Source organism: Falco biarmicus, chromosome 3 (genome assembly GCF_023638135.1).
Source record: "Falco biarmicus isolate bFalBia1 chromosome 3, bFalBia1.pri, whole genome shotgun sequence".
NCBI classification, from domain to species: domain Eukaryota; kingdom Metazoa; phylum Chordata; class Aves; order Falconiformes; family Falconidae; genus Falco; species Falco biarmicus.
In genome coordinates, this window is record NC_079290.1 from 46,359,784 (window position 1) to 46,385,744 (window position 25,961).

General features: G+C 41.0%; 1 protein-coding gene across 5 annotated transcripts in view; it reads left to right on the top strand.

The window, feature by feature from the left end:
- TOX (thymocyte selection associated high mobility group box) overlaps positions 1 to 1,601 on the top strand; it is a 224,796-nt gene extending 223,195 nt beyond the window's left edge. For all 5 annotated transcript variants that reach the window (XM_056331987.1, XM_056331990.1, XM_056331986.1 and 2 more), the window contains one exon: positions 145 to 1,601. In XM_056331987.1, coding sequence (XP_056187962.1) covers positions 145 to 181 — 37 coding nt within the window. In that variant the 3' untranslated portion in view covers positions 182 to 1,601. The remainder of the gene's footprint in view (positions 1 to 144) is intronic.
- The last annotated feature ends 24,360 nt before the right edge of the window (positions 1,602 to 25,961 follow it).

The window sequence follows — 25,961 nt, forward strand, 5'->3', positions numbered from 1 at the left end:
ACTCTGGTAATGCAGCCATACTTCAGTGATATGCTTGGAATGAATGACATGCAGTAGGGTTGTGGGGTTTTTTTTGGAAGAACAGGACAAAAAAAATGACAATTTTTTTTTAAAATCACCTTTGTTCTTCTTCTCTTTGAACAGGGGCATGCAGAGGGACAAAGCACTGTACCTTACCTGAAAATCTGAAACACCTCTCCTTTCCACTGAGGAATGCAGGGGAGTCTTTTCATCATGGATTGCTTTATGCAGTCAAGGCAGTTCTGCATTTTATTAGGAAATACAAGTTGCTAAGCACTTAGGACTATTTGAGCTTGTGGGTCACCCACTCTGGAAAAAATAGTCTTGCTTCTTTCATTTTCTCCTCTCCCCACCCTCCCCCCCAAAAAAAAAAATTTTTTCTCTTTCTTCCTCCTTTTCCATCCCTACCCTGAGATCCTTTAACGGACATTGCTTTTCTTCTTCCCTGAAGGAAACTTGGACCATTCAGATTTTATGTTGGTTTTTGCTGTGAAGTGCTGCGATAGTAACTGCCTTAGCAACTGTAGATGTCTCGGATAAAAGTCCTGGATTTTCCATTGGTTTTTCATAATGGGTGTTTATATGAAACTACTAAAGACTTTTTAAATGGCTTGATGTAGCAGTCATAGCAAGTTTGTAAATAGCATCTATGTTACACTCTCCTAGAGTATAAAATGTGAATGTTTTTTGTAGCTAATTGTAATTGAAACTGGCTCATTCCAGTTTATTGATTTCACAATAAGGGTTAAATTGGCAAACATTCATATTTTTACTTCATTTTTAAACAACTGACTAATAGTTCTATATTTTCAAAGTATTTGGAGGAAAAAAAAGTAAAATATTCCCAAATGATATTAATTAAAAATATTGGCTTTGTTGCATGAAATAAACACAAAAAACTAGGGAAAAAAACCTAATGTTGATAAAGAGCAACACATTTATTTTGTACTGCCTAAAAAATGCTTCTTTTTTTTAAAGAAAATCACTTTATGTGTACTGGTTAGTAAATGTCATTTAAGTCCTTTTATGTATAAAACTGCCAAATGCTTACCTGATATTTTATTAGATGCAGAAACAGATTGGAGACAGCTAAATTATAACCTTTACATATGGCTATGTATTATTGTTTCTTCATACTGTGTCTGTATTTAATCTTTTTTATGGAACCTGTTGCGCCTATTTATGAAATAATAAATATAGGTGTTTGTAAGTAAATTTGTTAGCATTTTAAAGAAGTTTCTTTGACGCTTTAACTTTTGCTGGCACAAATTGTTCACAACTGATGTGAATATTTTATTTAGTTTTTACAGTGACATATATAAGACCAAACCTGCTTTACTGGCAGAAAATGAAGGTAACCAATACTTATTTCTCTATTTCTTTGGTTGTTAAGGGAAAATTTAAAAAAAAAAATTTAAAAAGGCATTTTAGGTAGTTCCCCTTTTAAAGCATTGTAGCAGGAAGTTGCCCAAAACTAAGACTTGAACCAACAAAACTAACTGAATAAAACTGCATAATGCTGCTTCTTGGAACTTCATCAGTTTTGGTTAATTAGTCAAGTGGAATAAAAACATTACCAACAGAAATATTACCAAATATGATTCAGCTATGTTATTATACATTCAAAATGTCCTACAGAGTTTTAAGGAGTGTATCACAAATACATCCTAAAGTGAAAGGTAAGTTCACAGCCACAGGGAAAGGGATAAACAAACAAACAAACAAACAAAAGAAGGTATTTTGTCAATGTTTTGGATCAGGGATAGCTCTGAAACTACATTTCTGGAGGATTTCATCCCAAATGCCTGTCCAATTAATGGAGATTACTACTGATTTGTATTTTCTATGTGAAATAAAGCAAGCAACTCGGATAAAATTAACATTATGCAGTGCCACTGATTTTTCTTTAAAAACAAAACAGAAACAAAGGCATGCTTGGTTTTGAATGATTTCAGGCAATGTACAATCGGAATCACTTGGCATGTAATAACTAATAAATAATGCAGATCAGATGTGATTACTCAAATGACTGTAGCTGAGAGCTCTAATTTTCCTGTCTTGAAACTGTATGAGAATTTGTGATTAAATTCACAGTTTATTGTTTGTCTGTTTAGTACTTTAGAAATATACCAGCACTACTAATTACCCAATGTCTTCTATTTATTATATTATAGTAAACTACATTTTCCATTCATATTAATTCTAAAGTGAGAACATAATTACTGGGGACAAGAAAAATCAGCTTTGATTTTGACAGGCAGTTTTTCTTTTTCTTTTATGGAAAAGAACTGTGTTATCTTCATTTCTTTTAGAGCAGGTGCGCAGTCACATAAAGTTGTTAATTTCGGTATCCATGCGGAGTTCAAAATACAAGAAAACTTTAATGTAAATAAAAAAAATACATCATGAATAAAATACTTATTCTGTATGAACCTCTGGCTATTTGTTGTCTCTCAGTCTGTAAGAAGGGAAGCCTGCGTTGTGTTTACCATACAGCACCTTACCCAGCCAGTGCTTTGTGTGTGGTTCTGTGCCTGGGTCCTGTTCCAACAGGGTAGCTGTGCTGGAGGAGCAGCAGTTTTGGCCAGGGTTATGCTGATGCCACTTTGTTGCAAAGGAAAGATCCCACTTCCACGCGTAAATGTCAGTTCTTCTTGTCTGGCCTTTGGAAAAAGCAATGGTTGCTGGTCAAGGGCAGTCTGCTATTTGTTTTCAGCTGTGTATTGGCAGACACAACTTGTCCATGGATGGAGCCTAGCAGGTTGACATCTTCTTGTAAGCAGGTGAAACTCCACTGGAGTTCATGAGGGTACGCCCCGTTCTTCACTGAAGTGCTGTGGCTTAGGCACCAGAATAACACACATACCCGAGCCACTGGTTGTAAGTCACCATCTGTCATAATGACAATAATGAGAAAGCACACAGGAATGAAACAACCTACACGCTGAAGCAACACAGTAACAGCAAGTAAATATGATAAAGACATTTTTCAAAGTGATAGTAACCAGGGAAATAATGTCTTCCAGTAATTGAAATTAATATTTTTTTTTAATTATTTTTTTACAGTGGTAGGCACAATGAAAGGTTAGCAACATATGCACTCTGTAAGATGTAAATCCCATTTGGCTGCCCCAAGGTAAGCAGAGGTTTTGAAAAGGAAAGGCTCTTCAAATTTACTGCTGCTCTCAGTGTGCCCCATTCTGGCAATGTGAGTCCCAGTCTCTATCACCAAACCCATGGGGGTCTGAGCAGAAATCCCATCCAGCTGCTGCCTCTGACCCAAAGAAGCTCTTCAAAGGGACCTGCTATAGGATTCTGTCCCCCACATTCACCCACAGGCAGTAAGTAATGTATTCATGGAGGGCCCCAGCCATTCACAATGAAATGTAATGTATTCGTGCCCACTTCTCTCTCTCTCTCACCGAATTGATCTCACTGCTCCTGATTCCAGCGGCGTCTCCGCCAAATATTCCCTGCAAGGCTTCGCCGTAAACAGGAAATCCGACAATAAGAACTCATTACTGGAAGGCAAAACATGCTTTTGCCACCTTCCTCAAGCTTCTGAGACTTAATCTCAACCTGAACTACCATCTCCAAGACTGTATCTGCCTGTTTCTTACCTGATCCTGTAAACATGGCAGACCTAGAGAGATCTCCTTCTGTGCTCTGGGGAAACACAGTAGGTAAAAAAATCCTTGTTTTGCACACACTGTGAGAAGGAACTAAAGAGCTGTATGTAACCCATACAGGAATTACTCCCCAGAACTCCCATTGATAGGTAGATAGATATAGATATATAGATACAGATACAGGTGTAGGTGTAGATAGATAGACAGATATACAACCATTGCCCCGTTAATTATTTACCTGGTGTCTTCAAGCCCTTTTATGTTTAAATAAAATATTATTTAGTGAGTATAGCAGTGTGCTGGCAGTGCTGCAGGAGGTGCTGAGCACCTTGGAGAACAGGAGGTGCTTTGTGTCAGGTCTTGCAGGCAGCATTTGCTTTCCTTTGCAAAGTCATGTATTTTATTATTACCCAGCAGCACTTTAAATCACAACTCAAATGTAGTTCTTATCCCACCAACAAGAGGACAAGTGAGAACAATGACTTGTAACATTTCAGAGTCTGTCACAGTTACTGCCTAATTAGAGAAACCCACCAGCAAATGTGCATCTGCATGGATCCTGCAACTGTCATCATTTCACATTCTATTAAGGGCTCTCTGCGATAGACACTTTACAATGAAATTTTGTTCAGGCTAATACCAAGCTGGCAAACATGTAATTGGCTAGCAAATAAAATAAGAGAGGAAAAAAAAGAAAGAGAAGAAGGGGAAAAGAAAAGGAAACCTTCCTATTTGGAAAACAAGGTGTGTGCAAAAATCAACAGTATACTGCAGAGAAGATCCTTACCTTCTGACAATTGTGTGTTTACAACGAGTCTGAGCATAATTGCTCTGATGGGCTGTCAAGGAAAAGATTAATTTGGCAAAGATTAGTATTGACTTGCTGTTTATTAAGGCTTTTAAACAGCTGTATCTGGCAACATTCCTGTAAGTGCCTGTCATGTCTGAAAATCAGGCTCGCACCCGGGTGCTTGCCAGCTGTTGCTAAACAATCTTACCACTTTGAGTATCTTTCTCCAGGCCAAACAGCAAGAGCAAAGTACTGCCAAATGAGTCTCTCTTGTCCTGTCACTTTTGGGGGGATCGGAGAGCTCAGATGTCAGTTGATGGCTCGATGGCTGAGCTGATAGCAGCTGCCGGGAGCCGGCAGAGTGGTTAGAGAGGTGGTACACCAACCCGTCCCCCACGCCAAGGGAAGGGTGCTCCTGTTAGTCACCTCACCAACACACAAAACCACAGCTTGCAACTGCTGTAACACAAAGGGGTTTTAAACCCCTTAGCTCCTGCCATCAAGTCAAAGTTTGATAGGAGGCAGAACTCCAGAGCGAGTGGTTCATCCTCCCTGGGCTCTGATGGGTAAAGCCAACAAGCTAGAGGGGTGTGTGAAAGTACAGCAGACACCATTAATCTTTATAAAATGAGCCAACATTTCCTTCTATGATTTTTCCCCCCAGACTAAAACAAAAGTTATAAAAGCGCTGCACACAAAATACCCTAGGTCAATGGAAACCTGTAAAAGGAAAGATGTCAGCTGTTATTTTTGTTATGTTACTTAAAACATTTCAGCTTGCATTGTGGGCTTTAGTAGCGAGCTCAGAAACAAATAATACCAATGGAAAGAAGGATAAACAAACGGCTGCAGCTAAACGCCAATACAAATAGCCATGTGTTACAATTAAAGTTGATTTGGCCTTTCAAATAGAAGTCTGATTTTCTGGGATTAATCTCGACCTTTTCAAGTTGCATTAGGCTGAAATAAGTTGTCAGAACAGATGTGAATTTTGTTTGCAGAGAACAATTGTAATCCAGTAACCCTTAGAACACCAGTGTTTCCCAGACCGCCGGCCAGCTGAGCAGTGAGGATGCGGTCGGCAGATACTGAGTGCACACAGCAGGCAGAACCAGAAGACTCGTGGCCATGTCCAGAGGCTGGAAGTTTAGGTCAGAAAATTTCAGACTGGAAGTGAAGTCCTTTTCCCTTTAATTCTGAATTTACCAAGCAGCATGGTGGATGCACAACCACTTGAAAAAAAGATGTTAGAACAAAAAAGGATACCTTTGTAAAACATGTGTTCTTTAGCTAAATCAAACCTATAAGTAGTCGATATTCCATGCGCTGCTGTTTCATGGAAGGCTGGGCACATATTTTATAATGCAGAAGTCTCTGAAGGCTCCAAGAATCACATGTTTCAGATGCTACTCTAAACTAGCTTTCTAAGAAGTTTTCCTTACAATCTGCACAGCTCTAGTACTTAAAAAAAAAAAAAAAAAAAGAAAAGAAAAAGAAAGAAAGAAAAAGAAAATCTCTACTGAATAATCAGCTTCTCATACTTTGATACATCAAGTCTAGAACTTCCCAGGTCTATGCACAGCATATATGCTGATCTGGTGCTCCCAAAAAGCTTGGTTTCAGTGGAAGTAAAAAGGTCCAAAGCCTTTCCAGTATGGGCTGAGGGCTGAGGGCAGGGGCAGAGGGGCTGTTCCCCTTACCATGCCAGCAAAGCAATTGTGCCAGGGTAAGCCCTCTGCAGACACAAAGTCCACAGGTTGCTTTTGTAACACTGACTTTCTTCACAGTGAAACACAGACCCATGTTTATGTCATCAGTGCAGTCATATTGTTAAATACTGAAGATGCAAGAAAGATTTTTCCTGCTCTCTACATAGCATGGCTTAGATAGAAACATGAAGTTCCAAAGTTCATTCAAAAGCATGTCATCACTTGAATAAATAAGGCTGATGCCCTAATTAGTAGAGAAAGCCTTCATGTTTTGATATCTACTTCTGCTCAGAGTTCTGAAATAATGAGCTGAGCCTCTCCACTCCTCTGGCATACAAGCATGTGTTACATGGTTTTGTTAAAGAGATGAATATGAAAGGAGGTAAGTGATGTACCCAGGGACAAGAGTAATTTATAGGAAAAGTAGCTGAGATCTGAGAGTTCTGAAAAACAGTCTTCTGCTTTAGTCAGAAATAAAGTTCAAAAACTGTGAAGCAGTGCTAAGATCCACAAGGACAACATTAACTCAGGTGAGATTTTACAAATAACAAATAGGGGGAGGTTTCCAGGTTTTATTTGTCTTTAGCAGTTTTCCACTTTTAAGTCATAAGTGTACAGTCAAGTATTACTTTCAAACTTAACTGTAAACTTTATAAAGATTAAAATAACAAGAGAGAGATGTCTGAGTAATCTCTGGCTTCACGTTGCTGGAATTTTTGATTAAAATTTCAAAGCTTGTGAGACTGGAATTTTGACTATACTGTTCATACCCCTCAGACTTCTTTATGTCTCTCTCTGTTTTTGCAGAATTTCTCCCTAGACTTCAACAAAGTCCTTTACCTGTCTGACTTTCTGCGTCAGCTTTAACAAAGCACCTTACATATACTTACACCTGCACACTGAGGAGACTCATAGCAGTGGAACGGGGCTGTCCTGCACCTGAGTCCCCAGCAGAAGTTGCCTTCTGCAAACAGACTGAAGATAGTCACACAATTTGATCCTGGCAGGAAGGTCATGCTTCTGCAGTACATGGGTGATACATTTGCAAGGCTGAGTATTTCTCAACTCTCCAGAGAGAATTTTTTTGAGAACAATTTGATCAAAAGCCAGAAACAGAGTATCCTGTCTTCTTGTACTGTTGTCACCTTTGGACTGGGAAGGAACCTGAGCCCAGAGGTGAAAGCATTTCCAAAAGTGATCCCAGGATAAGGAAAATATTGACATATTGGAGTAAATCCAGTGGAGGCCACCACGACTGTCAGGGGCTGGAGCACAGGGCGCAGGTGGACAGGCTGAGAGTGCTGGATCTGGTTAGTCTCAAGGAGAGGAATCCAAGGGGAGCTCTTACTGCAGCGTGTAACTGCCTAGGGCGTCTTTATAAACACAGAGCCTGTAGAGGATTTAGAGGACTGTATGAAAAATTTATTTGTAAAAAGGTTGTAATGATTGTTAAAAACATAAGGTATGAAATGTAAAAAGAGAAGAAAAAAAAAGGGGGAATTGTAGAGGGATGAATCTGGGTTAATTAGCATTGATAACATACAGGTGTGGGCTGGCTTCAGGGGCGGTGGGTTGGCCGATGTAGATGAGGGGCAGCTGTGGCTGGTTTGTTAAGTGGTTGGGCAGCCAAGGAAGAGAGAGCAGGTCCTAGATAAGGAGAAGGCAGCAGAGGGACGGGCATGAAGAGTGTGTTGGTATGAGATGGTAAAAGACCTTGTTGCAGCTTGATAGTTTGGAGAGTGCTGTGACAGGAGCCCAAATCTTTCTGGAGGCATACATGAAGGACAAGAGACAATAGCCACAAGCTGAAATAAGGAAAGTTCTGATTACATGTTGGGGGGGAAAAAAATCACCAGATAAGAGTTTGAAAACACTGAAACAGGGGCCCAGAGAGGCTGTGGGATTTATGTCCTTGGAAATACTTAAAACTCAAGGGGACAGCCCTGGAAAACTCCATCTAAGTTGCACCAGCTGTGGCTGTGGGGATAGGATAGACCAGAAAACCTCCAGAGATCCCTTTCAATCTAGGTTTGTCTGCAATTCTTTTTCACACAAAATCCCCTACACGTAGGACAGAAAGAAAGCCCAGCAGATCACGGTTATTTAGCCTCAAATTGGGAAAGGGGGTGAGAAAGTCTTTGTTGGTTGCTTCCTGTTACACACCTTGTGTTACAGTACATTGTGCCATTTTAAACTGGGGTTTCACAGCCTGGTTTTACATGTACAGAAAAAGCAAAAGTGAACGTCATTTGTATCTGAGTTTCCTGTAGAGGTTTATTTAAGGGGAAAAAAACCTCCCAAGGAAATCATAGACGTTAACCCACTGATTGTTTTCCTGAAATTAATTTAGTTTGCATTATATTGAGGGCGCAACTTTTATGCAAAGACAAGCAGGAGTGTATTGGTTGCCAAAGCAAAGCTGACTGGTTAAATCTTGGACTCTGGGGAGCAAAGCCTCAGATAAATGAAAGAAAAGATACAGTTTTCCTTTTATATATATATATATGTTTTTTAACATATAGCACTCAAAAGAAGTCTCTGGGGGCTTCAATACGTGACTTTACATTTTAATGCTTTTCCTCCACCAGATGGTTTAGATAAAAACTTATTAGTTTCATTCGTGCAAATGGTTTCATACAAAAAATGTCTATTTTTAACATTTTAGCCTCAAGGCTTGTTTTTAACTTTTTTTTTTTCCCCAGAAGTGAAGTTTTCACTAGTTTCTAATATTTTAATCATCATCATTCTTATCATCAAATAAGATTCATACCATAATTGGTTGATGAGTCCTCTAAAAGAATTTACATCCAAAAAAGCACAATAAAATTACTTCATAAATTTGATTTATGTATCTTTTCATACAACCTTTATGTTTTTACAGTTTTCCATGAGATTAGTTATGATTATGCCAATCTCTGCAAAAGCAGTGTATATGTTCTGTCACACATAATGATGCAGACCCTTTATCTTCCTTTTTTTGTCTTTATATCATTACTGTGAGGAATACATTCAGTGTATGAAAACCGGAGAGGGTTTACTACTGGAAACCCTAATTGCTACTACAGGCAAATCCACTCCCATTTCTGGAGGTAGGGAATTCCCCCTAGCAATGAAATTAATGTGGCTTTGCTAGGCACATGCTGAGGGGATGTTAGGAGGGCATACATGAGTAATTTTAATTCTGTGAGATCTTTCTTTGTCATCCAAAGACCTCATTTAGAGCCAAGCAGAGCAGGACACAGAAAACACCAGAATCTCTTCATTAACACAGTCATCACCATTGATCCAGAGCAGACATTATCTGCCATTTTCTTTCATTTCAGAAGAGCTCTCCAGATGCTCAGGGGTGTCCAGTACCCATCCCATTGGTCATGCAGAGCACTAGGACCTAATTCTGGCACCCAATGGAGGCACATTGTTAAGAACCTCCCTCTGCAGTCAGCGGAGAAGGATCAGCACTTCCAATGTACATGTTATGTAAGAAAAAAAGCACTCTGCCAACTTCTCTGCAGCACTTGCAGAGCCTAAAAACCGATGTCTGCACTACAACTAGGAAGTAATTCTGTCTATTAGGAGTTGATCAACTGGTTGAAGAAGCTCCTATAGTTGCACTGCACAAAGTTAAGGGGTTTCATTTAGGACTAAATGTACTAATGCAGTTCCCCTGCACTGCACCTCACCACTGGCAACGTAGCAACTCACACACAAGAAGTTAGGTGCCTGAACTCATATTTAGACCCTGACAGGTATTTTGCAAGTTAAATGCATTAACTGTTAACACAGAGAGTTAAAACAAACAAATAAACCTTATACGTGTTTTCCCAGATTGGGTACTTCAGCCACTGTGCCAGAAAAAACGTTGGCAAGTAGCTATGGGAAAAAGAAGGTAAGGGAGTCAGAAGCAAGAAATGAAGGAGGAAAAGAAAGAAAACTGCATCCTCATGTGTCTTCAAGATATGGGTTTGTGCAGTATCGCATTCTGTTGGACATTCAGAGAACCTGAGGATATGTAAATAGAAACCACTCCAAAGAACAAAACTCTCCATGCAATAAGGGGATTTCCAGTCATGAGTATATTGCTTGCAGGGTTTACACCACAGGGGCAATACATTGACAGACCGTGACTTCATATATACATCACTGTATTATTATAGCTGTTAGGATGTTCAGGAGGTTGTAATTAGTGAGCATCAGGGTGTGTAAGCCCCCTGCCTTGTGCTGCCAATGCTAATCCATGTCAGTGCCTACAGGCAATGGTGGAAAATAAAACATTTCAATGAACAGCACCAGGAAAACCTAAGGCAGGCCAAGACAGCCACAAGGCCCTGTGATATGAAACAAAAGCAAACATAATCTATGGGTCAGAAATAACTGCTGATCCGAGGCTTATTTTTGTGATGCACCTCCTGCATCAAGAGAAAAATTTGGACAGGAAAGTGGCAAACAGGAGTCTTTTGTTGTCTGGGTTCTTTTTTTCCCCAAATAATCCAAACATCAGCACATCACTTAGCCATGGGCCATAGCTGGGGCACAGGCATTCCCCTCTGTGGGCACTGAGGGTTGGATAAGAGACCTCTGCCACGGAGTCATTACAACAGGAGTGGGTAACTGTCCCATCTGATGCTCCTCAATGGATGTGGATCCATTTTCCCAGGTGAAAAGCTAGTGAACTACTTTTGTCATTGATTACATTCTTGGCTTTCCATTTCACAGCAGCTAAACGTCAGATCTTGTCCCTTCCTTGGCAGCACTGCTCCACCATAATGCCTTGGCTCCACTGCCTGCCTTCCTGGAGACCTGACCCAGGAGCACAGCAGACATCTACGCTATGGGAGATACCTCTCACAGGCTGTTAAAGAGTCTAATAATTGCCTCTTGGAAGATTTCCACACCCAAAAATTCTGCATCAGCACACCAATGCAGCAGTAAGTGGATGGGAAAATCTGCTGAGCTACCTATTCATTTATTATTCTCCCCCAACATTTTTCTGCTCTTATCTCCATCCACTCTCCATGCTTTGAAGTCTAATGGGTCATTGGCCTTTGAAGCTGGGTCATTGGCCATTGCCAACTATTTCAGTCACACCTGAAAAACTGACCATTGTGTGACATGTAAAACATCTGAGAGGGAGTAAGAACCGTCTCCATGTCTGGGATTGTATGGACTTGTATTGCAATTGTACAGGATTGTATTCCAATTGTATGGAATTGTATTCCAATTGTATGGAAGTTTTTCAGCACATTGCTTTGGCTCTGCTCACCCTTCCCTTCCCTTCATGCTCTAACGAAAGGAACTCTCATCATAGCAGCAAATAATCATTACTATGATTTTGTCACAGTGAATAGTTGTACCAGGGAAATAGATTCTAAAAGAATAATGTTCATCCAGTCAGGGAAAATGGACCCAAACCATGACCTGCATAGCCTCTGAAGAGCTATTACTTGAATTACAATGAACCATTCATTAATTAGCTGCATATCAAGAAACAGCTACTTCATCTCTCTAAACATCAGACTCATGCTGCATATTTACAAACAGAAAAAAATGTAACTCCTCATATTAATAATTTGGTGTAATTGACTTGCCTGCATTGGTTACTTTCCAAATGGTTCCTTTTATCTTGTTTGGGAAAATAAATTTATCTCGGGATTTTCATGCCTTTCCCAAAATGAATCAGATTTCCTCTTGAGAGACACATGCAAATCAAGAAACCTAAGAAAGTGTTCCTCCAGCAAGGCCTCATCCTCTACCATTCAGACTAAAGGGACTTCTGCCATTGTTTTGAATACAACTGAATTAAAAAGTAGAAAAACAACATAGACTGCAGAAATATATGAGTGAAAAAAAGCACAGAATGTTATTGAATGAATGCCTTAATTCCATGCTATGGTGCATGTTTTTTCAAAAGATAAAACAGATAAAATAGGTGAAGGCGCAGAAGCAAACACTTAAAATTGATTAAGGTGTGTTTCAAGAGAGGGTTGAAATTCCCCTTTGTCCTCAAAACAGAGTCTTCTTGCCTTGTCCTCAGACAAGCCAGAGATTTAATTTGCCTCACACAAAGGAAGTGCTCCCAAAGGAATAAAGCATCCAATTTGCAATATGACATGTGAATGCTCCACCTGCTTTGGGCCACACAGAGAACCCGCCTTTCTCCTGAGGACACTGCTGCAACAAGCCCTCCATGGGGATTTAAAAAATTACAGCCTGTTATGACTTCTGGATATGAGCAAGCTTGGCCTGATCAGTGGTAAAAAAACCCACAAGTAAATAAACTGTATTCTCCTAAATATTTGCGATTTACAGGATATATCAATGTTGCCAAGTAACTTAGCTCACCAGTTCACTCTTGGTCCTTGACATCTGTGTTGCTTTAAGTGGTTGCTCACTCCTGGGGTCTCTCTTGGAGTGAAGCTCCCCTTCACTCTAGGCCTGTGTGTGATTTTAAGCCCATTTCCTTATGGAAAGAAACCCTTTAGTTTTGTCCTTGAGGATGGACAAGATGGTACCAGCCCTATGCAGTACTCCAGCACTATCTCCATATGACCATCAGCCTGAAGCGGCCCACTCCCGTGACCACACACAGCCTCCCTTTCCTGCCATATGCTATAAAACCTTCATCATGGGTTTTGAGAAAGGAAACCTTCACACAAACTGATCTGCACATTGCAGATCCAGGCTGCCGTGGGGTTACTGGGGTCCCTGTGCTGAGGCTGTGTGGTATGGATGCAGCCAGCCTGCCTGAGGGGTGGCTGGCCCTGGGCTGGGGGCTGGACCACACTAAGCTGTTTGGTTTGGGGTCCCAGGATGGGTCCTTCTGGTGTGTGCCTTCAGCCACAGCTTAGCTAAAGGGACACATCCATCCCTTGCACCTTTTCTGTGCCTCATGCAAGGAATCATTGGGATCACATGGCCCTGCAGATGCACTGGCCAGCACTGTGAGCAAGGCATCAGCCATACAGTGGTGCTGGTCTTCGCAGGAAAGACTACTGAAATTATTCTTGCTCGTCCAGTTATGCTCAGGTCCCTGTCTATTATGGAGTTGTACGTGCATATGAGGGGAAAGGAGTTTTAATTTCAATTTTGAATTTGCAAGCTATCTCTCTGAGACAGTAAAAATCATTTTTCAAATGCAATAGCACTTTTTTAATGTAGCTTGTGCCAAACATATTGTACAAACTAAAGAAAACTGTAGATGGAATAAAATAAAACAGCTAATGGAAGAAAAAAATAGACAGTGAGGCTAAGCATTTCACAGTTTTCCAGTCGAGTATTATTATCAGTAGCACTATATTCAGCCACGTGAATTATCATCACGAGTCACACTTCATCTTATAATATGAAAAAGTCCACATTTGAAAACTCTGATCAACATTAAATGTGCACTTATAAGTAATTTCTAATTTATGTTTTGTTTCATTTTGCAACTCACAGCTATAGTGGTATCTTGATCTCAAAGCACGGAAGGGTCTGCTGTATGCCAACCAGGAATGCAGCAATCTGCAAGAAGCAAATGGAGTTAGGTGGGCAGGGAGGACACACCAACACCTTACTGTCAGCTAACTCATGTCACAGGAGCCAGAGATGGAGCTGACTGGAAGGTGAAGAGGTTTGCTACTAAGTCATAATCCTGTCATTACCCACAGATGCTTGAATAAAAGCGGAAAGTTCATACTCTTTGGGGATGGGCCATGTTGTCCAGACACCAGACAGGCATGAATGGAGTGATCTGAGAAGATGTTCACTTGGAAGCAGTGACTGTTTCTCACTTTGGGGATGAAACCAGTGGCTTAATTGTTGTTTGCAGCTGAGTATCACAGTATACAACCCTGAGTGATATTCTCCTTACAGTGGGCTTCTTATCAGCCTCCGTACCTAGGACAGGTGGCACTACCACAGGACTTTTCTATCTTCAAGCCATGGAGACATAGCCCAAAGCCAGAGAGTAGTCTTTTCCAATACAGAATGAGCCAGAGAAGCAGCTGCACAGTGACCTACTGTCACGGAGCAAGACATTACCATAATAGCAGCCAGATGGTCAGGCTTTGCCTTTATTATTGGAATTATTATTCATAACACAGGAGTGCTGAGATTTCCCAGCCAAGACTGGCACTTGACAGACACATGATAAAATGCATCCTTCACCTACAGAGGTTTCAATCTAAAACATCAGGACAAGTAAAAAGGAAGGACCAAACAGGCACACAGAGAACTTCATAGTTGATTGGTGGCTCTACAGCAGAGCAGTGGCAGAGCTGGAGAGCAGGTGGGTGCAGGCACCAGGCTAGCCCTGCTGCCACGTTGCCCACCCAGCCACACTGACCACCCCACAGCTCCAAGGGCTCACAGCTATCCAGCCTGCTTGAGACCTGTGTAGGTCCCCGTGTGAAAGGTCCATATCTCTGCTCAGGCACTTCTGCTGTGCAGTAATAAATACTAGTGCAGTAATATCAGTGAAGTTTCAACATGTTAAAGACAGATTGTTGCTGGAAACCATCCTATCCTGGCTGCCCTGGATCAAATATGATAGCAAACTACTTTCGCCAGCATTTCCTTGCTTATGTTGCTGATACAAACTGGTTGGGTTTCTCTTTGCCCACTCCCATTAGAGGAAAAATCTCTCAGTAGTTAGTAAGAGTACAGAGAAACATCCACCATCAGTTAGCATGTGTGCACTGGCTTTGTCAATTGTAAACTCACAAGAAGTAACATGCGGTTGTGTTTTTAATTTTGCCAACATCGGCAAAATCAGTTTAACAGAAACAACAAGAACCTACCCACAAAGGTAAAAGCCCTGGGGCAAGAGATAACCATATGGGATATTATCAAGGTAGGTCACGTTTTTTCTCTAAAGTTGAGTAAACTCCTAGAACTGATAAAATCTTGCAGCCAGATTTCAATTGATATGAGAAAGCATTTGTGGGAGAGAAGCATCTGTTCATTATCACTCATGGGCTTAATTGTATGTTTCTTATCACCCAATGTTCTTTTCATACTTACCACATGCACTACCGTATGTCCAACTTCAGAAAGAAAAAAATAATGCACTGCTAAGTGACTTGTTTCAAAAAGGAAGATAGTTTCAAATAACTGTCTTTCTTGTGAGAAAATGGAATGGGGCAAAATCTGGGGAGTGGTATCTCCTTTAGGAGTTAGACGGATGTCTTGGAGAATCACAGACTGTTTTGAAAGACCATACAGCTCCAACGAGTTAGTTATCACCCTTCCGAGTGCTCACAGGAGTTAGCATGATTCATATTGGTCATACAAAACAGGGAGGAGTGGCTGACACACCAGAAGGCTGCGCTGCCATTCAGCAGGACCTGGACAGGCTGGAGAGCTGGGCAGAGAGGAACCTCATGAAGTTCAACAAAGGCGAGTGTGAGGTCCTGCACCTGGGGAGAAACAACCCCACGCACCAGCACAGGCTGGGGGCAGACCCGCTGGAAGGCAGCTCTGTGGAGTAGGACCTGGGAGCCCTGGTGGCCATGAGCCAGCAGGGTGCCCTGGTGGCCGAGGAGGCCAGTGGGATCCTGGAGGGTATTAGGAGGAGTGTGGTCAGCAGGTCGAGGGAGGTGATCCTCCCCCTCTTATCTTCCCTGGTGAGGCTGCATCTGGAGTGCTGTGTCCAGTTCTGGGCTCCCCAGTTCAAGAGAGACAGGGAACTACTGGAGAGGATCCAGTGGGGGGCTACATAGATGACGAGGGGACAGGAGCATCTTCCTCATGGGGAAAGGCTGAGAGAGCTGGGCCTGTTTAGCCTGGAGGAGAGAAGACTGAGAGGGGACCTTATCAATGCATACAAATATCTGGAGGGCAAGTGTCAGGAGGACGGGGCCAGGCTCTTTTCAGTGGTGCCCAGTGACAGGACAAGGGACAATGGGGTACAAACTGAAATGAAAGCAGTTCCTTCTGAATATGAGGAAGAAATTCTTTCCTTGAGGGTGACAGAGCCCTGGCACAGGCTGCCCAGAGGCTGTGGAGTCTCCTTCTCTGAAGACATTCAAAACCCACCCAGACACAACTCTCAGCAACCTGCTTTAGCAGGGGCTGGACTGGATGACCTCCAGAGGTCCCTTCCAACCCTGACTGTTCTGTGATTCTGTGATTTTTGCCTGGAAAGGAACACTTAGCCTTTTGTCTCAATTACAAATAAAATAAGCAAGCAAAACATAACAAAACAATTTCAAATTTCTCTTGAAAAAGCATATTGCAGCTCAGAAACAAAAGTGAATTAAGGGTGAGAGGTGAAAATCAGTAGGAATACAGAAAAAAAGAAAGGAGAACAAATTTATATGAGAGGTGATGACATTTGAGAGATTTTGTTGATTCTTACTTGCAGGACTGCCCTCCCCTCCATGCCTTTCACCTCTCACCTCATGCTCTGCTCCCAGACTCAGGTCTGTGGCTTGAGCTCTGGTTTCCACTCAAAGCCTTCAACTTCAGAAAAAGAAAAAAAAAAGCTCACTAAATTATTTTCAAATCACTTTTCCTACTTTCCCATGGAAAAAAAAAATCATTGAAGGGCTGAAGTAGTCCTTTCAGTGTGAGTTTAATTAATTGAAGCAAGAGAGTCCCCAGGAACCCTGTCATAATTCCCATCAAAAACACTGTAGTAAGTAACCCTGTAGCTATAGTTGAGGGATTTTTTCCATTACTGTTTCAATGTCAACCCTTCAGAATTCCTTTTTGTATTTCAGTCATGACTCAGCTGATTTAGGTACATTAATTCCTCCTTTCTTCCTTTGCGCTCTCCATATTGTTCTGTATTTCCTAACAATATGGACATGAAATTCATGCTGTGAAAGATGAGAGGTAATCTCTGATAGCTACTTGAAAACTCAAGTTAAAAATAATCTCATGGCACAAAAGGCTGCTTTTCTTGTTCTGTAGATTTGTACTCAATACTGGTCACATGATAAGGAGTTTACTAAGATGTTTATTTCCCCACATATGGCCATCGCAGTGTGCTATTGCGCTACACTCAGGAGTAGCCATCCACTGCACTTCCATGACACATTGTGTTATAATAAGTAAGCAGGCACAGTACAAGTGACATCTGAGGATTTCCTCTCCCTAATGCTCTAAGAAGCTTAAGTTCCAAAAAGTGTTTACCCAAAACCCTCATTATCACAGACATTGAGAATTAGGTGGCTAGGTCACTCCTTTTTTTTTTTTTTTAAATAAATGGAAACACCCAAATTTGCCTGGCTGTGGTCAAGGCAGCAAGATGGAGAGTTTTGAACATTTATCTCCTTTTGGCATGGACCCCTCTGGCAACCCTTCCTGTGCTCACAGTCTGGTTGCTCCTGTCAGGTCCCAGAGACACTGGTTTGGTGTCCTGCAGGAAGACACTGTCCCTGGCTCCCCATCTTCCTTTCAGCCCCTGCTGCAGGCACTGAGCTGCGCAGAGTACGTACAAGCTGGTCTGGGGAACTTTTCTCCCCTTTTTCATCTCCAGGATTAGTACACCCCAAGCTTGCCTTCATCAATTTTTAAGCTGTCTTGACTGAAGTTACTGCAAATCCATTAGATTTTGGACTCGAGGAGGAAATACACTAAAATGACCTGGAGTACCCACTGTACTCAACATTTTGTTGTTAAGATATTAGCTTAATTTTCCTCTTTCCTCTGTCCTCCAAGTACCACAGGATAGAGTGTCCTGCATATGCTGACACTGGTCTAACATAGAGCTTCATGACCCTGGCTGTGCCTCCTCATCTCCCCCACCCTGCTCCCACCAACCATAATTTCTTGCTGCTGGAACTATCAGAGATGAGTATCCTTCAGGGCAGAGCAAACTCTTCATTCGCCTGATGGCCCTGGCCCCAGTGGTACTTTTAAGCTCACGTCCCCAAACTAGGATTTTATGATCCTGTGCTTCCCCACTTCTTCACATTCCTTTTGCCTGTAAACCAGACCAGCATCACTTACAGGGCTTTGTCACAACTCACTTGATTCTGTGTCATTTCAGTTCTTTATTAAATCCAAGCAGCTGTAGTAATATTATGCTATGTTTTCACAGTTCAAATAAAAAAAAAAATCAGGAAATATAAAAATGAAGTTTTCAATAGATGCTTTTAGTTGCCTGCAATGTAAGTATGTTTTCCTATAGCTGTTGACCATGCAAAAACAATACAGCATATCAAGATACTCATTTAACCAGAAAAAGAGAACACAGAAGAGTTTGTAAATGTTCCCTGCAGCCAGGGCACTGTTTCTGTAGGAAATGTAATTTTCACTTCCTTTGAATTTTTGTTTTTCCAATGCAGATTTTGTGGGTTTGCATTTCATTTCCTGTTTTGGGTTGATTTGAGAAAGTTATTGATTCTTTTGACATGAACCCCTAAGGGGCATTTTTATGATGTCCATTTTCCAGAGCACCCTTTCCTTGACTCATCTAAACACTGCCCTTAGCTATTATCAGCTAAATAGAAAATATTTTCTTCCAAGATTCTTTACGTGTAGTTTGCCATTTTCTTTCATAACCTCAGAATTTAAACTTAGAAAACATTTTTCAGAGTCTTTTTTATATTTTCTACAGTTCCTTGAGGAGTGAGCATTTACGTAGTCCCTTGCTTACAGTCCTCAGTTCCCAAAGAAAGAAGGCAAAAGTTTTTCTTGGGAAACTTTGTCTTTACTTCCCATCAAAAGGCAAAATCCAATGGTCACCAACTGATGGTTATCCAAATGACGCATCTCATTTACTTCAGGGATCATGCAGTGTGGCAGGCGGTGCCTCCACTCCAGCTGAAAACTTCTCTCCTGGCAGAATAAAGAAGCCTTTCAGTCCCCATTGCTAGTGCTCCGACAGGGGATAAATCCCCACATCTACCACACAAATCTGTTTCTTTACGCTTTTCCAGAATGTAATGCAAGTGAGAAAGCAGCCCTCCCGACAGCTACTTACAAACACTAACTGGAAGCACAGAGAAGCAGTTCTCCAACTGGTATTTAAAGCCACTTTCAGCATTGGGAATGCACAGCAAGGGGGTAGCAGCTGACACCATTGTTATACAGTCAAGGCACCAATGCCCCCTCCAAGGGTATTAATAATTGTATTCTTCTGTATTAAAATAATAGTAAAAACTATCAAATCAAATGATGAAGGTAAACATGAAGCTAATCAGGAAGAGATTTAGGAGTTGCAGTATAATTCCCCCAAAGCCCCTAGCCTAATTAGCAAAGAAGATAAACTGGTTGACAGATTGCACAGCTAGAAAAACATAAAGCAAAGAAGGCTATAATATTTATTATTACTGTATAAGACAGAGATTAGACCCCCAACCTATGTACAGATCTAATCACCATCCCCTGGAAAGGATAATAGCCAGCCCTGTGACTCTGGTTTGACAAATTAATCCAAGTCTGATCCAAATAAAGAGTTTTGTAGTTTTCAATGAAAAATTAACTCCCTGGCTGTGCAGTGGAGACATTGCCACATGCACTAACGGCACTGTTACAGAGACAGTGCTGCATCGAGTCTGTGCTCAAGGGTCTGTTAAACAGCACATGGATCGGCGTTGCAGCAAGGGCAAAGAATATATGTATTTGTGAGGCATTGGTCATCATAGGACATAAAACCTAACCCCAGGATGTAGACGGTACAAAAGGTGGGTTGATGAAGGTGGTCATCCTCTAATTCCTGGCCTTCTTGAAGGACACCCATATATCTCAGAAAGGTTCTGGTGAGGAAATTTCTCACCCTGAGTATCCCACAGTGTAGAAAAAAAATCACACAAAACAGGTTTTGTTACATATTTGTTCCATGGTGTGGCGATCTGATAGCAACATGAGAAAGAAGCAACATGATCAGTAGGTGAGACGTCATACGGACAACCATGTTTTGTCCATAAAACGAAAGAGTGTATGGAGCTGTGGGAGCTTGGGAAGCCTCAGAAAACTGTGAGAACAAAAAGCAAAATTGGAGAAAAGGATCTACCCAGCCAAACAACAATGGGGAAAGGGCAGGCCTGAATTTTTTTCCATGTAATGGATTAGGTTTGCTAGTTTGTGTTCTGTAAGAGCTCTAAGGATTTCAAGCCCTTCTGTATATTTGAGGAAATGTCATGGCCATTTACTTCAGGGCCATGGTCAATATGGCAGTCCCTCACAGAATGTTAACAAATGTTGTCCATATTATAGGCTTTACTTTATTCACCTGAACGGTACAAAACCTACATGCTTATATATCAAGCAAGCACAATTTCTGCTGCAGGCTTTTAATGAGGTGTAGAGGAAGACTGAGGCTACAAAGCTCAGCAGTTTGCTGAAGCAGATTCCTACTTTTTATGTATCTAGACTCCTGAAATGAAAGCCTTCACGTGGAGTTAGGCAGATAAGCACTCAGTGCAATCTCAGGGCAAGGTAGGTGTCTCGGAACAGCTTTCACAGTGGCTTTCAGCAGCCTGAGAGAGTTTGGATAGTTACTAGGAGAACCTGAGGACAGAAGTAGGTCTGAAGTCCTGCTCATCTCCTCCCTTTTAGCACGTGGTTCTGTGCTGCCAAGAGACACTGTCAGACACTGGGTTTTCTCCAAACTGCTTTCTAAAAGCACTCAGGAGGGACCAATCCCTCTTCGCAGATGACAGCAGCCCCAGTAGTCTTTGGCCAGAAAGCAGAAAACCTGAGTCCATTTTCTGCCATTTCCAAAAAGGACACCAATCCATTGTCCCACCCCAAGTTACAATGTCCCCACCACAGGACTAAAGGATTTCCCTCAGTAGAAGTAGTGGAGATGATATTCTTGAAGTGAAGCTCTAGCTATGAACAACCATTTGTGTAAAATGTGCAGATGCCCTTGGGATTAGGCAGCATTACCACAATATTTGACTGTTGCGTTTAACTTGGAAATTAGGCTAGACTGGGAATCTAACCCAATTTTCTACCTATATCTAATCCTTCCTTCCCAGACTGTGTAGAATTCAGTGTAATCTTCCTTTTCAGTTTTCAGTCTGAACGCATTTCCCAGTTTTGGCCAAAGAGCAGAATTTTTCAAGAGATCCTTTCCCACCCTTCTGAGATTAAAGCATTTACTAATGCAATGTGGTGTGTGTGCCCTCCTTTGTGCCTGTATCCCAGTGATTTACAGAAGTGACACTATGTCATTGTCCAGCTGTCTTTTGAACAGCTGGGCTTTACAACAGTACAGACAAATAGCTGAGGAGAATACAGGCTTTTATAATACTATGAACACAATATTTAGAAAACAGAAATTATGAAAGATCCTTATTTTATTCCAACAGCTAAGTGTTTAGCTGAAATTCATATTTGATAGGACTAGATAACTAGCAGCCAGTCCTTAATGTAACTGCCTAAAATGCTGTTATGCTTGTGCTATGCAAAGATTATATGTGGTGATAACCACACACAGACCCTGAGAGAGGGGAAAAAAATTATCATAAACCACTTTCCGGAACTAGTAAATAAAGAAAAATACAACAGAAGTATAAAGATAAAAGTAAAGGAGATTTAAAAGTAGATTTTTTCCCAGAAAGCGTCGCTCCACTGAATCTAAATCATCTCCAAGCTACAGTTAAGGAAAAGTTATCAGGAAAAAATGTTGTCGGGGCACTAAGTCTGGTAAAGGCACATAAGGCCCATTGGTGCACTCAGAGTGCACACCCATCAATACGAATTGTTTTATTATGTGTAAGGTTGTTCTGCTCTTAGGCTGTCTCAATAAGGCTGCCTCTGGTGCTACTAAGTAAATAGATCTTGGCGTGCCATCCAGTCCCGCTAAAGAATGGTACTAAATAAAGCCACTCGGTTTAGTTTAACTAGAATCAAAGATTATCTAGAGAGAAGATACCACTGTGATCACTTAACCTGCCTTCCTGCCTGTACTGTACAAGCCTATCTGATTCACGCTCTGCTGCAGGTGCAGGCACAGTCCTAAATGCTGAGCCATGAGCAGATGGCATAGGAGAGATGACTCCGGTACTAATTGCTTATCCCAAGCAAATAGAACAGCTCCTGGCTCTAAGAGGCTCTCTGTGTGCAGAAGGTACAAAAATGGTGGGTTTTCATCTCCTGCCAGACAGTGAAATAAATATGCTGGACTGGAGGGAAGAAAGTTGTGGGTAAGATTTGACTCAGCGATCAGCCACAGGACTTCACTGTGTTGGTTCCTGCCCATAATGAAAAACACTTTAAAGAACATGTGATCTTAACTGAGATTTTTCCAGATGACTTCACCACGGATTTTGGTAAACAATTTAGTTGTGTTTAACTACCACAGACTGTGTGTGTGTCCTCAGCTTCTCGGCACTGGATAAAGATCTACACATTCACATCCAGACCGAAGAACCATCTATCCTGTCCTGTTTTCCCCCTGCAGTTGGCTGTGGACTGTGACCAAAGGCATACTCCTATCTGCTCCCTGTTGAGCTGAACAGATAGAGCTCTTGCAGTCCCCATCTCCCTCCAAGGTATGTTTACTTGTCCTTTTGTATTTGTCATGACTCTTCCCTGAGTGCTCTCCAAATTCTAAACATTTTCCTTGGGCTGCAGAGAAAACAGTAACACGGGATTGTAGTAAGTGTCGGATTCATGCCACTTGAAGGGGGAATATAATTTTTCAGCTCTTAAGATCACTTTGTCTACGTAAGTCCAAGGATCACATCAGCACTGCAGCCCACTGCCACACAATACGCACTTGTACCGATCTGAGCTGTTTTTTCACAGCTTGGTGACTCCCTCTGCACAGAGAGCTGACTTGAGTGACATTACATGTGACTGTCTGAAAACTTGCTTCCACTGAGCAGCTCACCCCTTCCTTTTCATCACTTGCCTTTCCCACAGTTTCCCTATCATCTGCAAACCCAGTCAGCAACAACAGAGATATGAAATGGTTCCAGATCTGCTCCCAGTGGGAAGAAGTAACTCTGCCCAACACATTCCCCCCATTTGCAAGGACTGGTTATAAAGTTTCCTATCGGTTATTTTTGCCACATTACTTTTTATCATTCCAGCTTTCGCCCTGAAGGTTGTGCTGAACCCTGTCAAAAACTTCCAGAAGTCAAGCATCATTATGTTTATCACCCAACTTCACTGAAAAAAACCCTATCAGGTTGATCAGACAGGATCTGTTTTCCATCTGTGCATGTGAATTGCTGTTAACTAGATTAGCACTAGATTAGCACTTAAAAGGAACTGTAGCACAGAACTATATTAGCATTTTGGTTTGCTTATCCTATGTCAGCTGTTTATTATTTGAACAGGAAGAGGCTGATAGGCCTGTAATTGCCTAGACTATTCCTCTTACCTATTAAAATACAATGGTAACTTTAAAAAATGTCTAATGGAATTTTTTTAGTGCTCCAAGACTGACTAAATTTCAGCATTAATGTTCATTGAGTTCCTTTGCCAGCTCTTTTAAAACTCATGGGTATGGGATGACCAGATTGCTGATTTGAAAATATCTTCTTCCACAGCTGTTCTCTAACATACTCTTCAGTTACAACTGGAAAGTACGTATCTGATGTTGACATATTCTACACTGTACGCTGTACATACATACAAATAGAAATGTTTCCCTTTTTTTACAGTACTATTGGACCGACAGACCTTACCATATTTGCATTAACAAAACCCAGAAAAAAAAAATCGTATTATTTTTTCACATTTGGTTGTTTGAAAAATTCTTAGTTATGATTAATGTTTATTGCTATCAATTTCTTCTTTCTCCCAATAAAAAGAGGGACAATTTTAATTTTTTTCTTCAAGCAAGTTTGAGTTAGTTAGGCTTTTCTTTTCACTTGGGAAATGTAGCTTCTGGGCTATTTCATACAATGTTCATAGACATTTGCAATTAATAATTCACATCAATTACTTACTACAACTTTTTTTTACAAATTTTTGGAAATTACTTATTTCCATATTTCTGGTGTCCTGAAACTATTGCAATGTAACAAATTATTTGGATTGCAATCAGTTTATTGATGGCTTTAAAATTAAAAAAATTTGGAGGGAGTCATGAAGGCAAATAGAGGTGTCTCCTGTTCAATGTAATAAATAAAAAAAGTGGAGCCAGTGCTGTGCAAGAGATGTGTGTATCCAAAAAGCCGTATCAACAAAGCAATTTTTGCACTCTGACTAGATATTATTGATCAGAAGTAGCTTCAGAGACAGTACTTCTGAATGAAGCTGAATGCCTCTTCTGAACCGAAAATGATCTTCAGTAAAACTTGCCAAAATAACTCCCAACTCACTACTGAGAGTGCCTGTGGGAAGAGATCATCTAGTCATTACGTGATCATGCTATTAGTGTAGAAGATTTGCTCACTGTAGAGAAGGCATTATGGTTATCTCACCCCCATTTGTGGTGATCAACCCACGGGATACACAGATTTTAAAGGGATTACAATTTCTTTGTGCTGTAAACCCTGCTGGGTCACGGACACCTGTTTCTAGATATTCCTAAATGTCATATGCTGGCCAAGGAAAGACTATCTGAAAGAACTCTTAGAAATTCTGTCTTTTTCTGAGTACTCAAAATGGCAGTTTTTGACCACAAAGTTTGTCAAGATTTACAGTTATACTAGCATTTTCAGTTACACTTTACCATTGTTCCCTGCTTCACTCAGTCAGCTACATCAGCCATGATAGTTGCCAAGCTATATTAGTAACCGCATCAAGAAGTGTAGAAGCAGTAGGGGAATGAACAACCAGCAGTTTATATGCAACCAAAGTAGGTCTATTGATTTCAATTGAATGTATATTCTTTCACTTAGCTGGGGATCTGACCCATTGTCTCTGCAAATGGAAGTACTCATGAGCATGATAATAATGACATTGTTCATCAATGACATGTTTTATAGCTCTTCTGGGTGTTGTTTATTTGGCTTTCCTTAGTCCAATTTTAATCACTTAACTCACAGTTTTCATAGTGGAATGATGCCTATAAGCCAATAATGTCTTTTTAGATCTGAGAAGAATCTTTTTGACATGAGAAGAAAGACTGTTTTTTAATTTGTGCTACTCAAAGCACAGAAATGAATTTTTTTCTATTACTTGTTACTGTTGTCAATATTTATTTGGTTCCACATTTGCAGCTGGGCAGATGTGAGTTTTGCTGTGCTTTCGTGTACAGGGGAACGCCTTTTTTTGTGATGAAAGGAAGAAAGCAGTGAAATTGGCTTTGCCAATACTTTTCACATGTACACAAAGGAAACACCTTTTATACATGTGTGTATGTATATATATGTGCATACACATAAATATGCATATGTATTTATATATATGCATGTGTGTATATATGTGCATACACACACACAATCCTTTTTCATGTGTTACACGACAACAAACAAAATAACAAGCAGGTTCTTCTTCAAATAGGTGTGTTGGGGTCTATAGCTGGCACTATGGATTCCACAAGCATGTGCAAACACTGTTATCATATTAAAACCAGTGATAAACAATCATAAATGAAATCTGTGATGAAATATTTTGTCTGCTGCATTTAAGTTAAGATTTTGCACCCAGATGGCTCATGGGCTAGGAACTTGAAAATGTGATTTCTCTTTCTAGAAGACAGGAGAGCAGCACAGAGAGAAGATACATAAAACCAGATGGGCATAGTCTTGGGTGACCTGTTCTAGTTGACCCTGCTTGAGCAGGGGGGTTTGGACTAGACAGTCTCCAGAGGTGCCTTCCAAACTCATCTAAACTTGTGGTTCTGTGAAGCATCATCCTTTATTTCCTGAGAAGAAACCCCCACATTTCTTAGCCAAGTTTTAGGGGATTTCTATCAGTCTCGGGCTCCAGCAAGACACCAGAAGGGATGAGACAGAACAGCACTGAGTGGGTGAA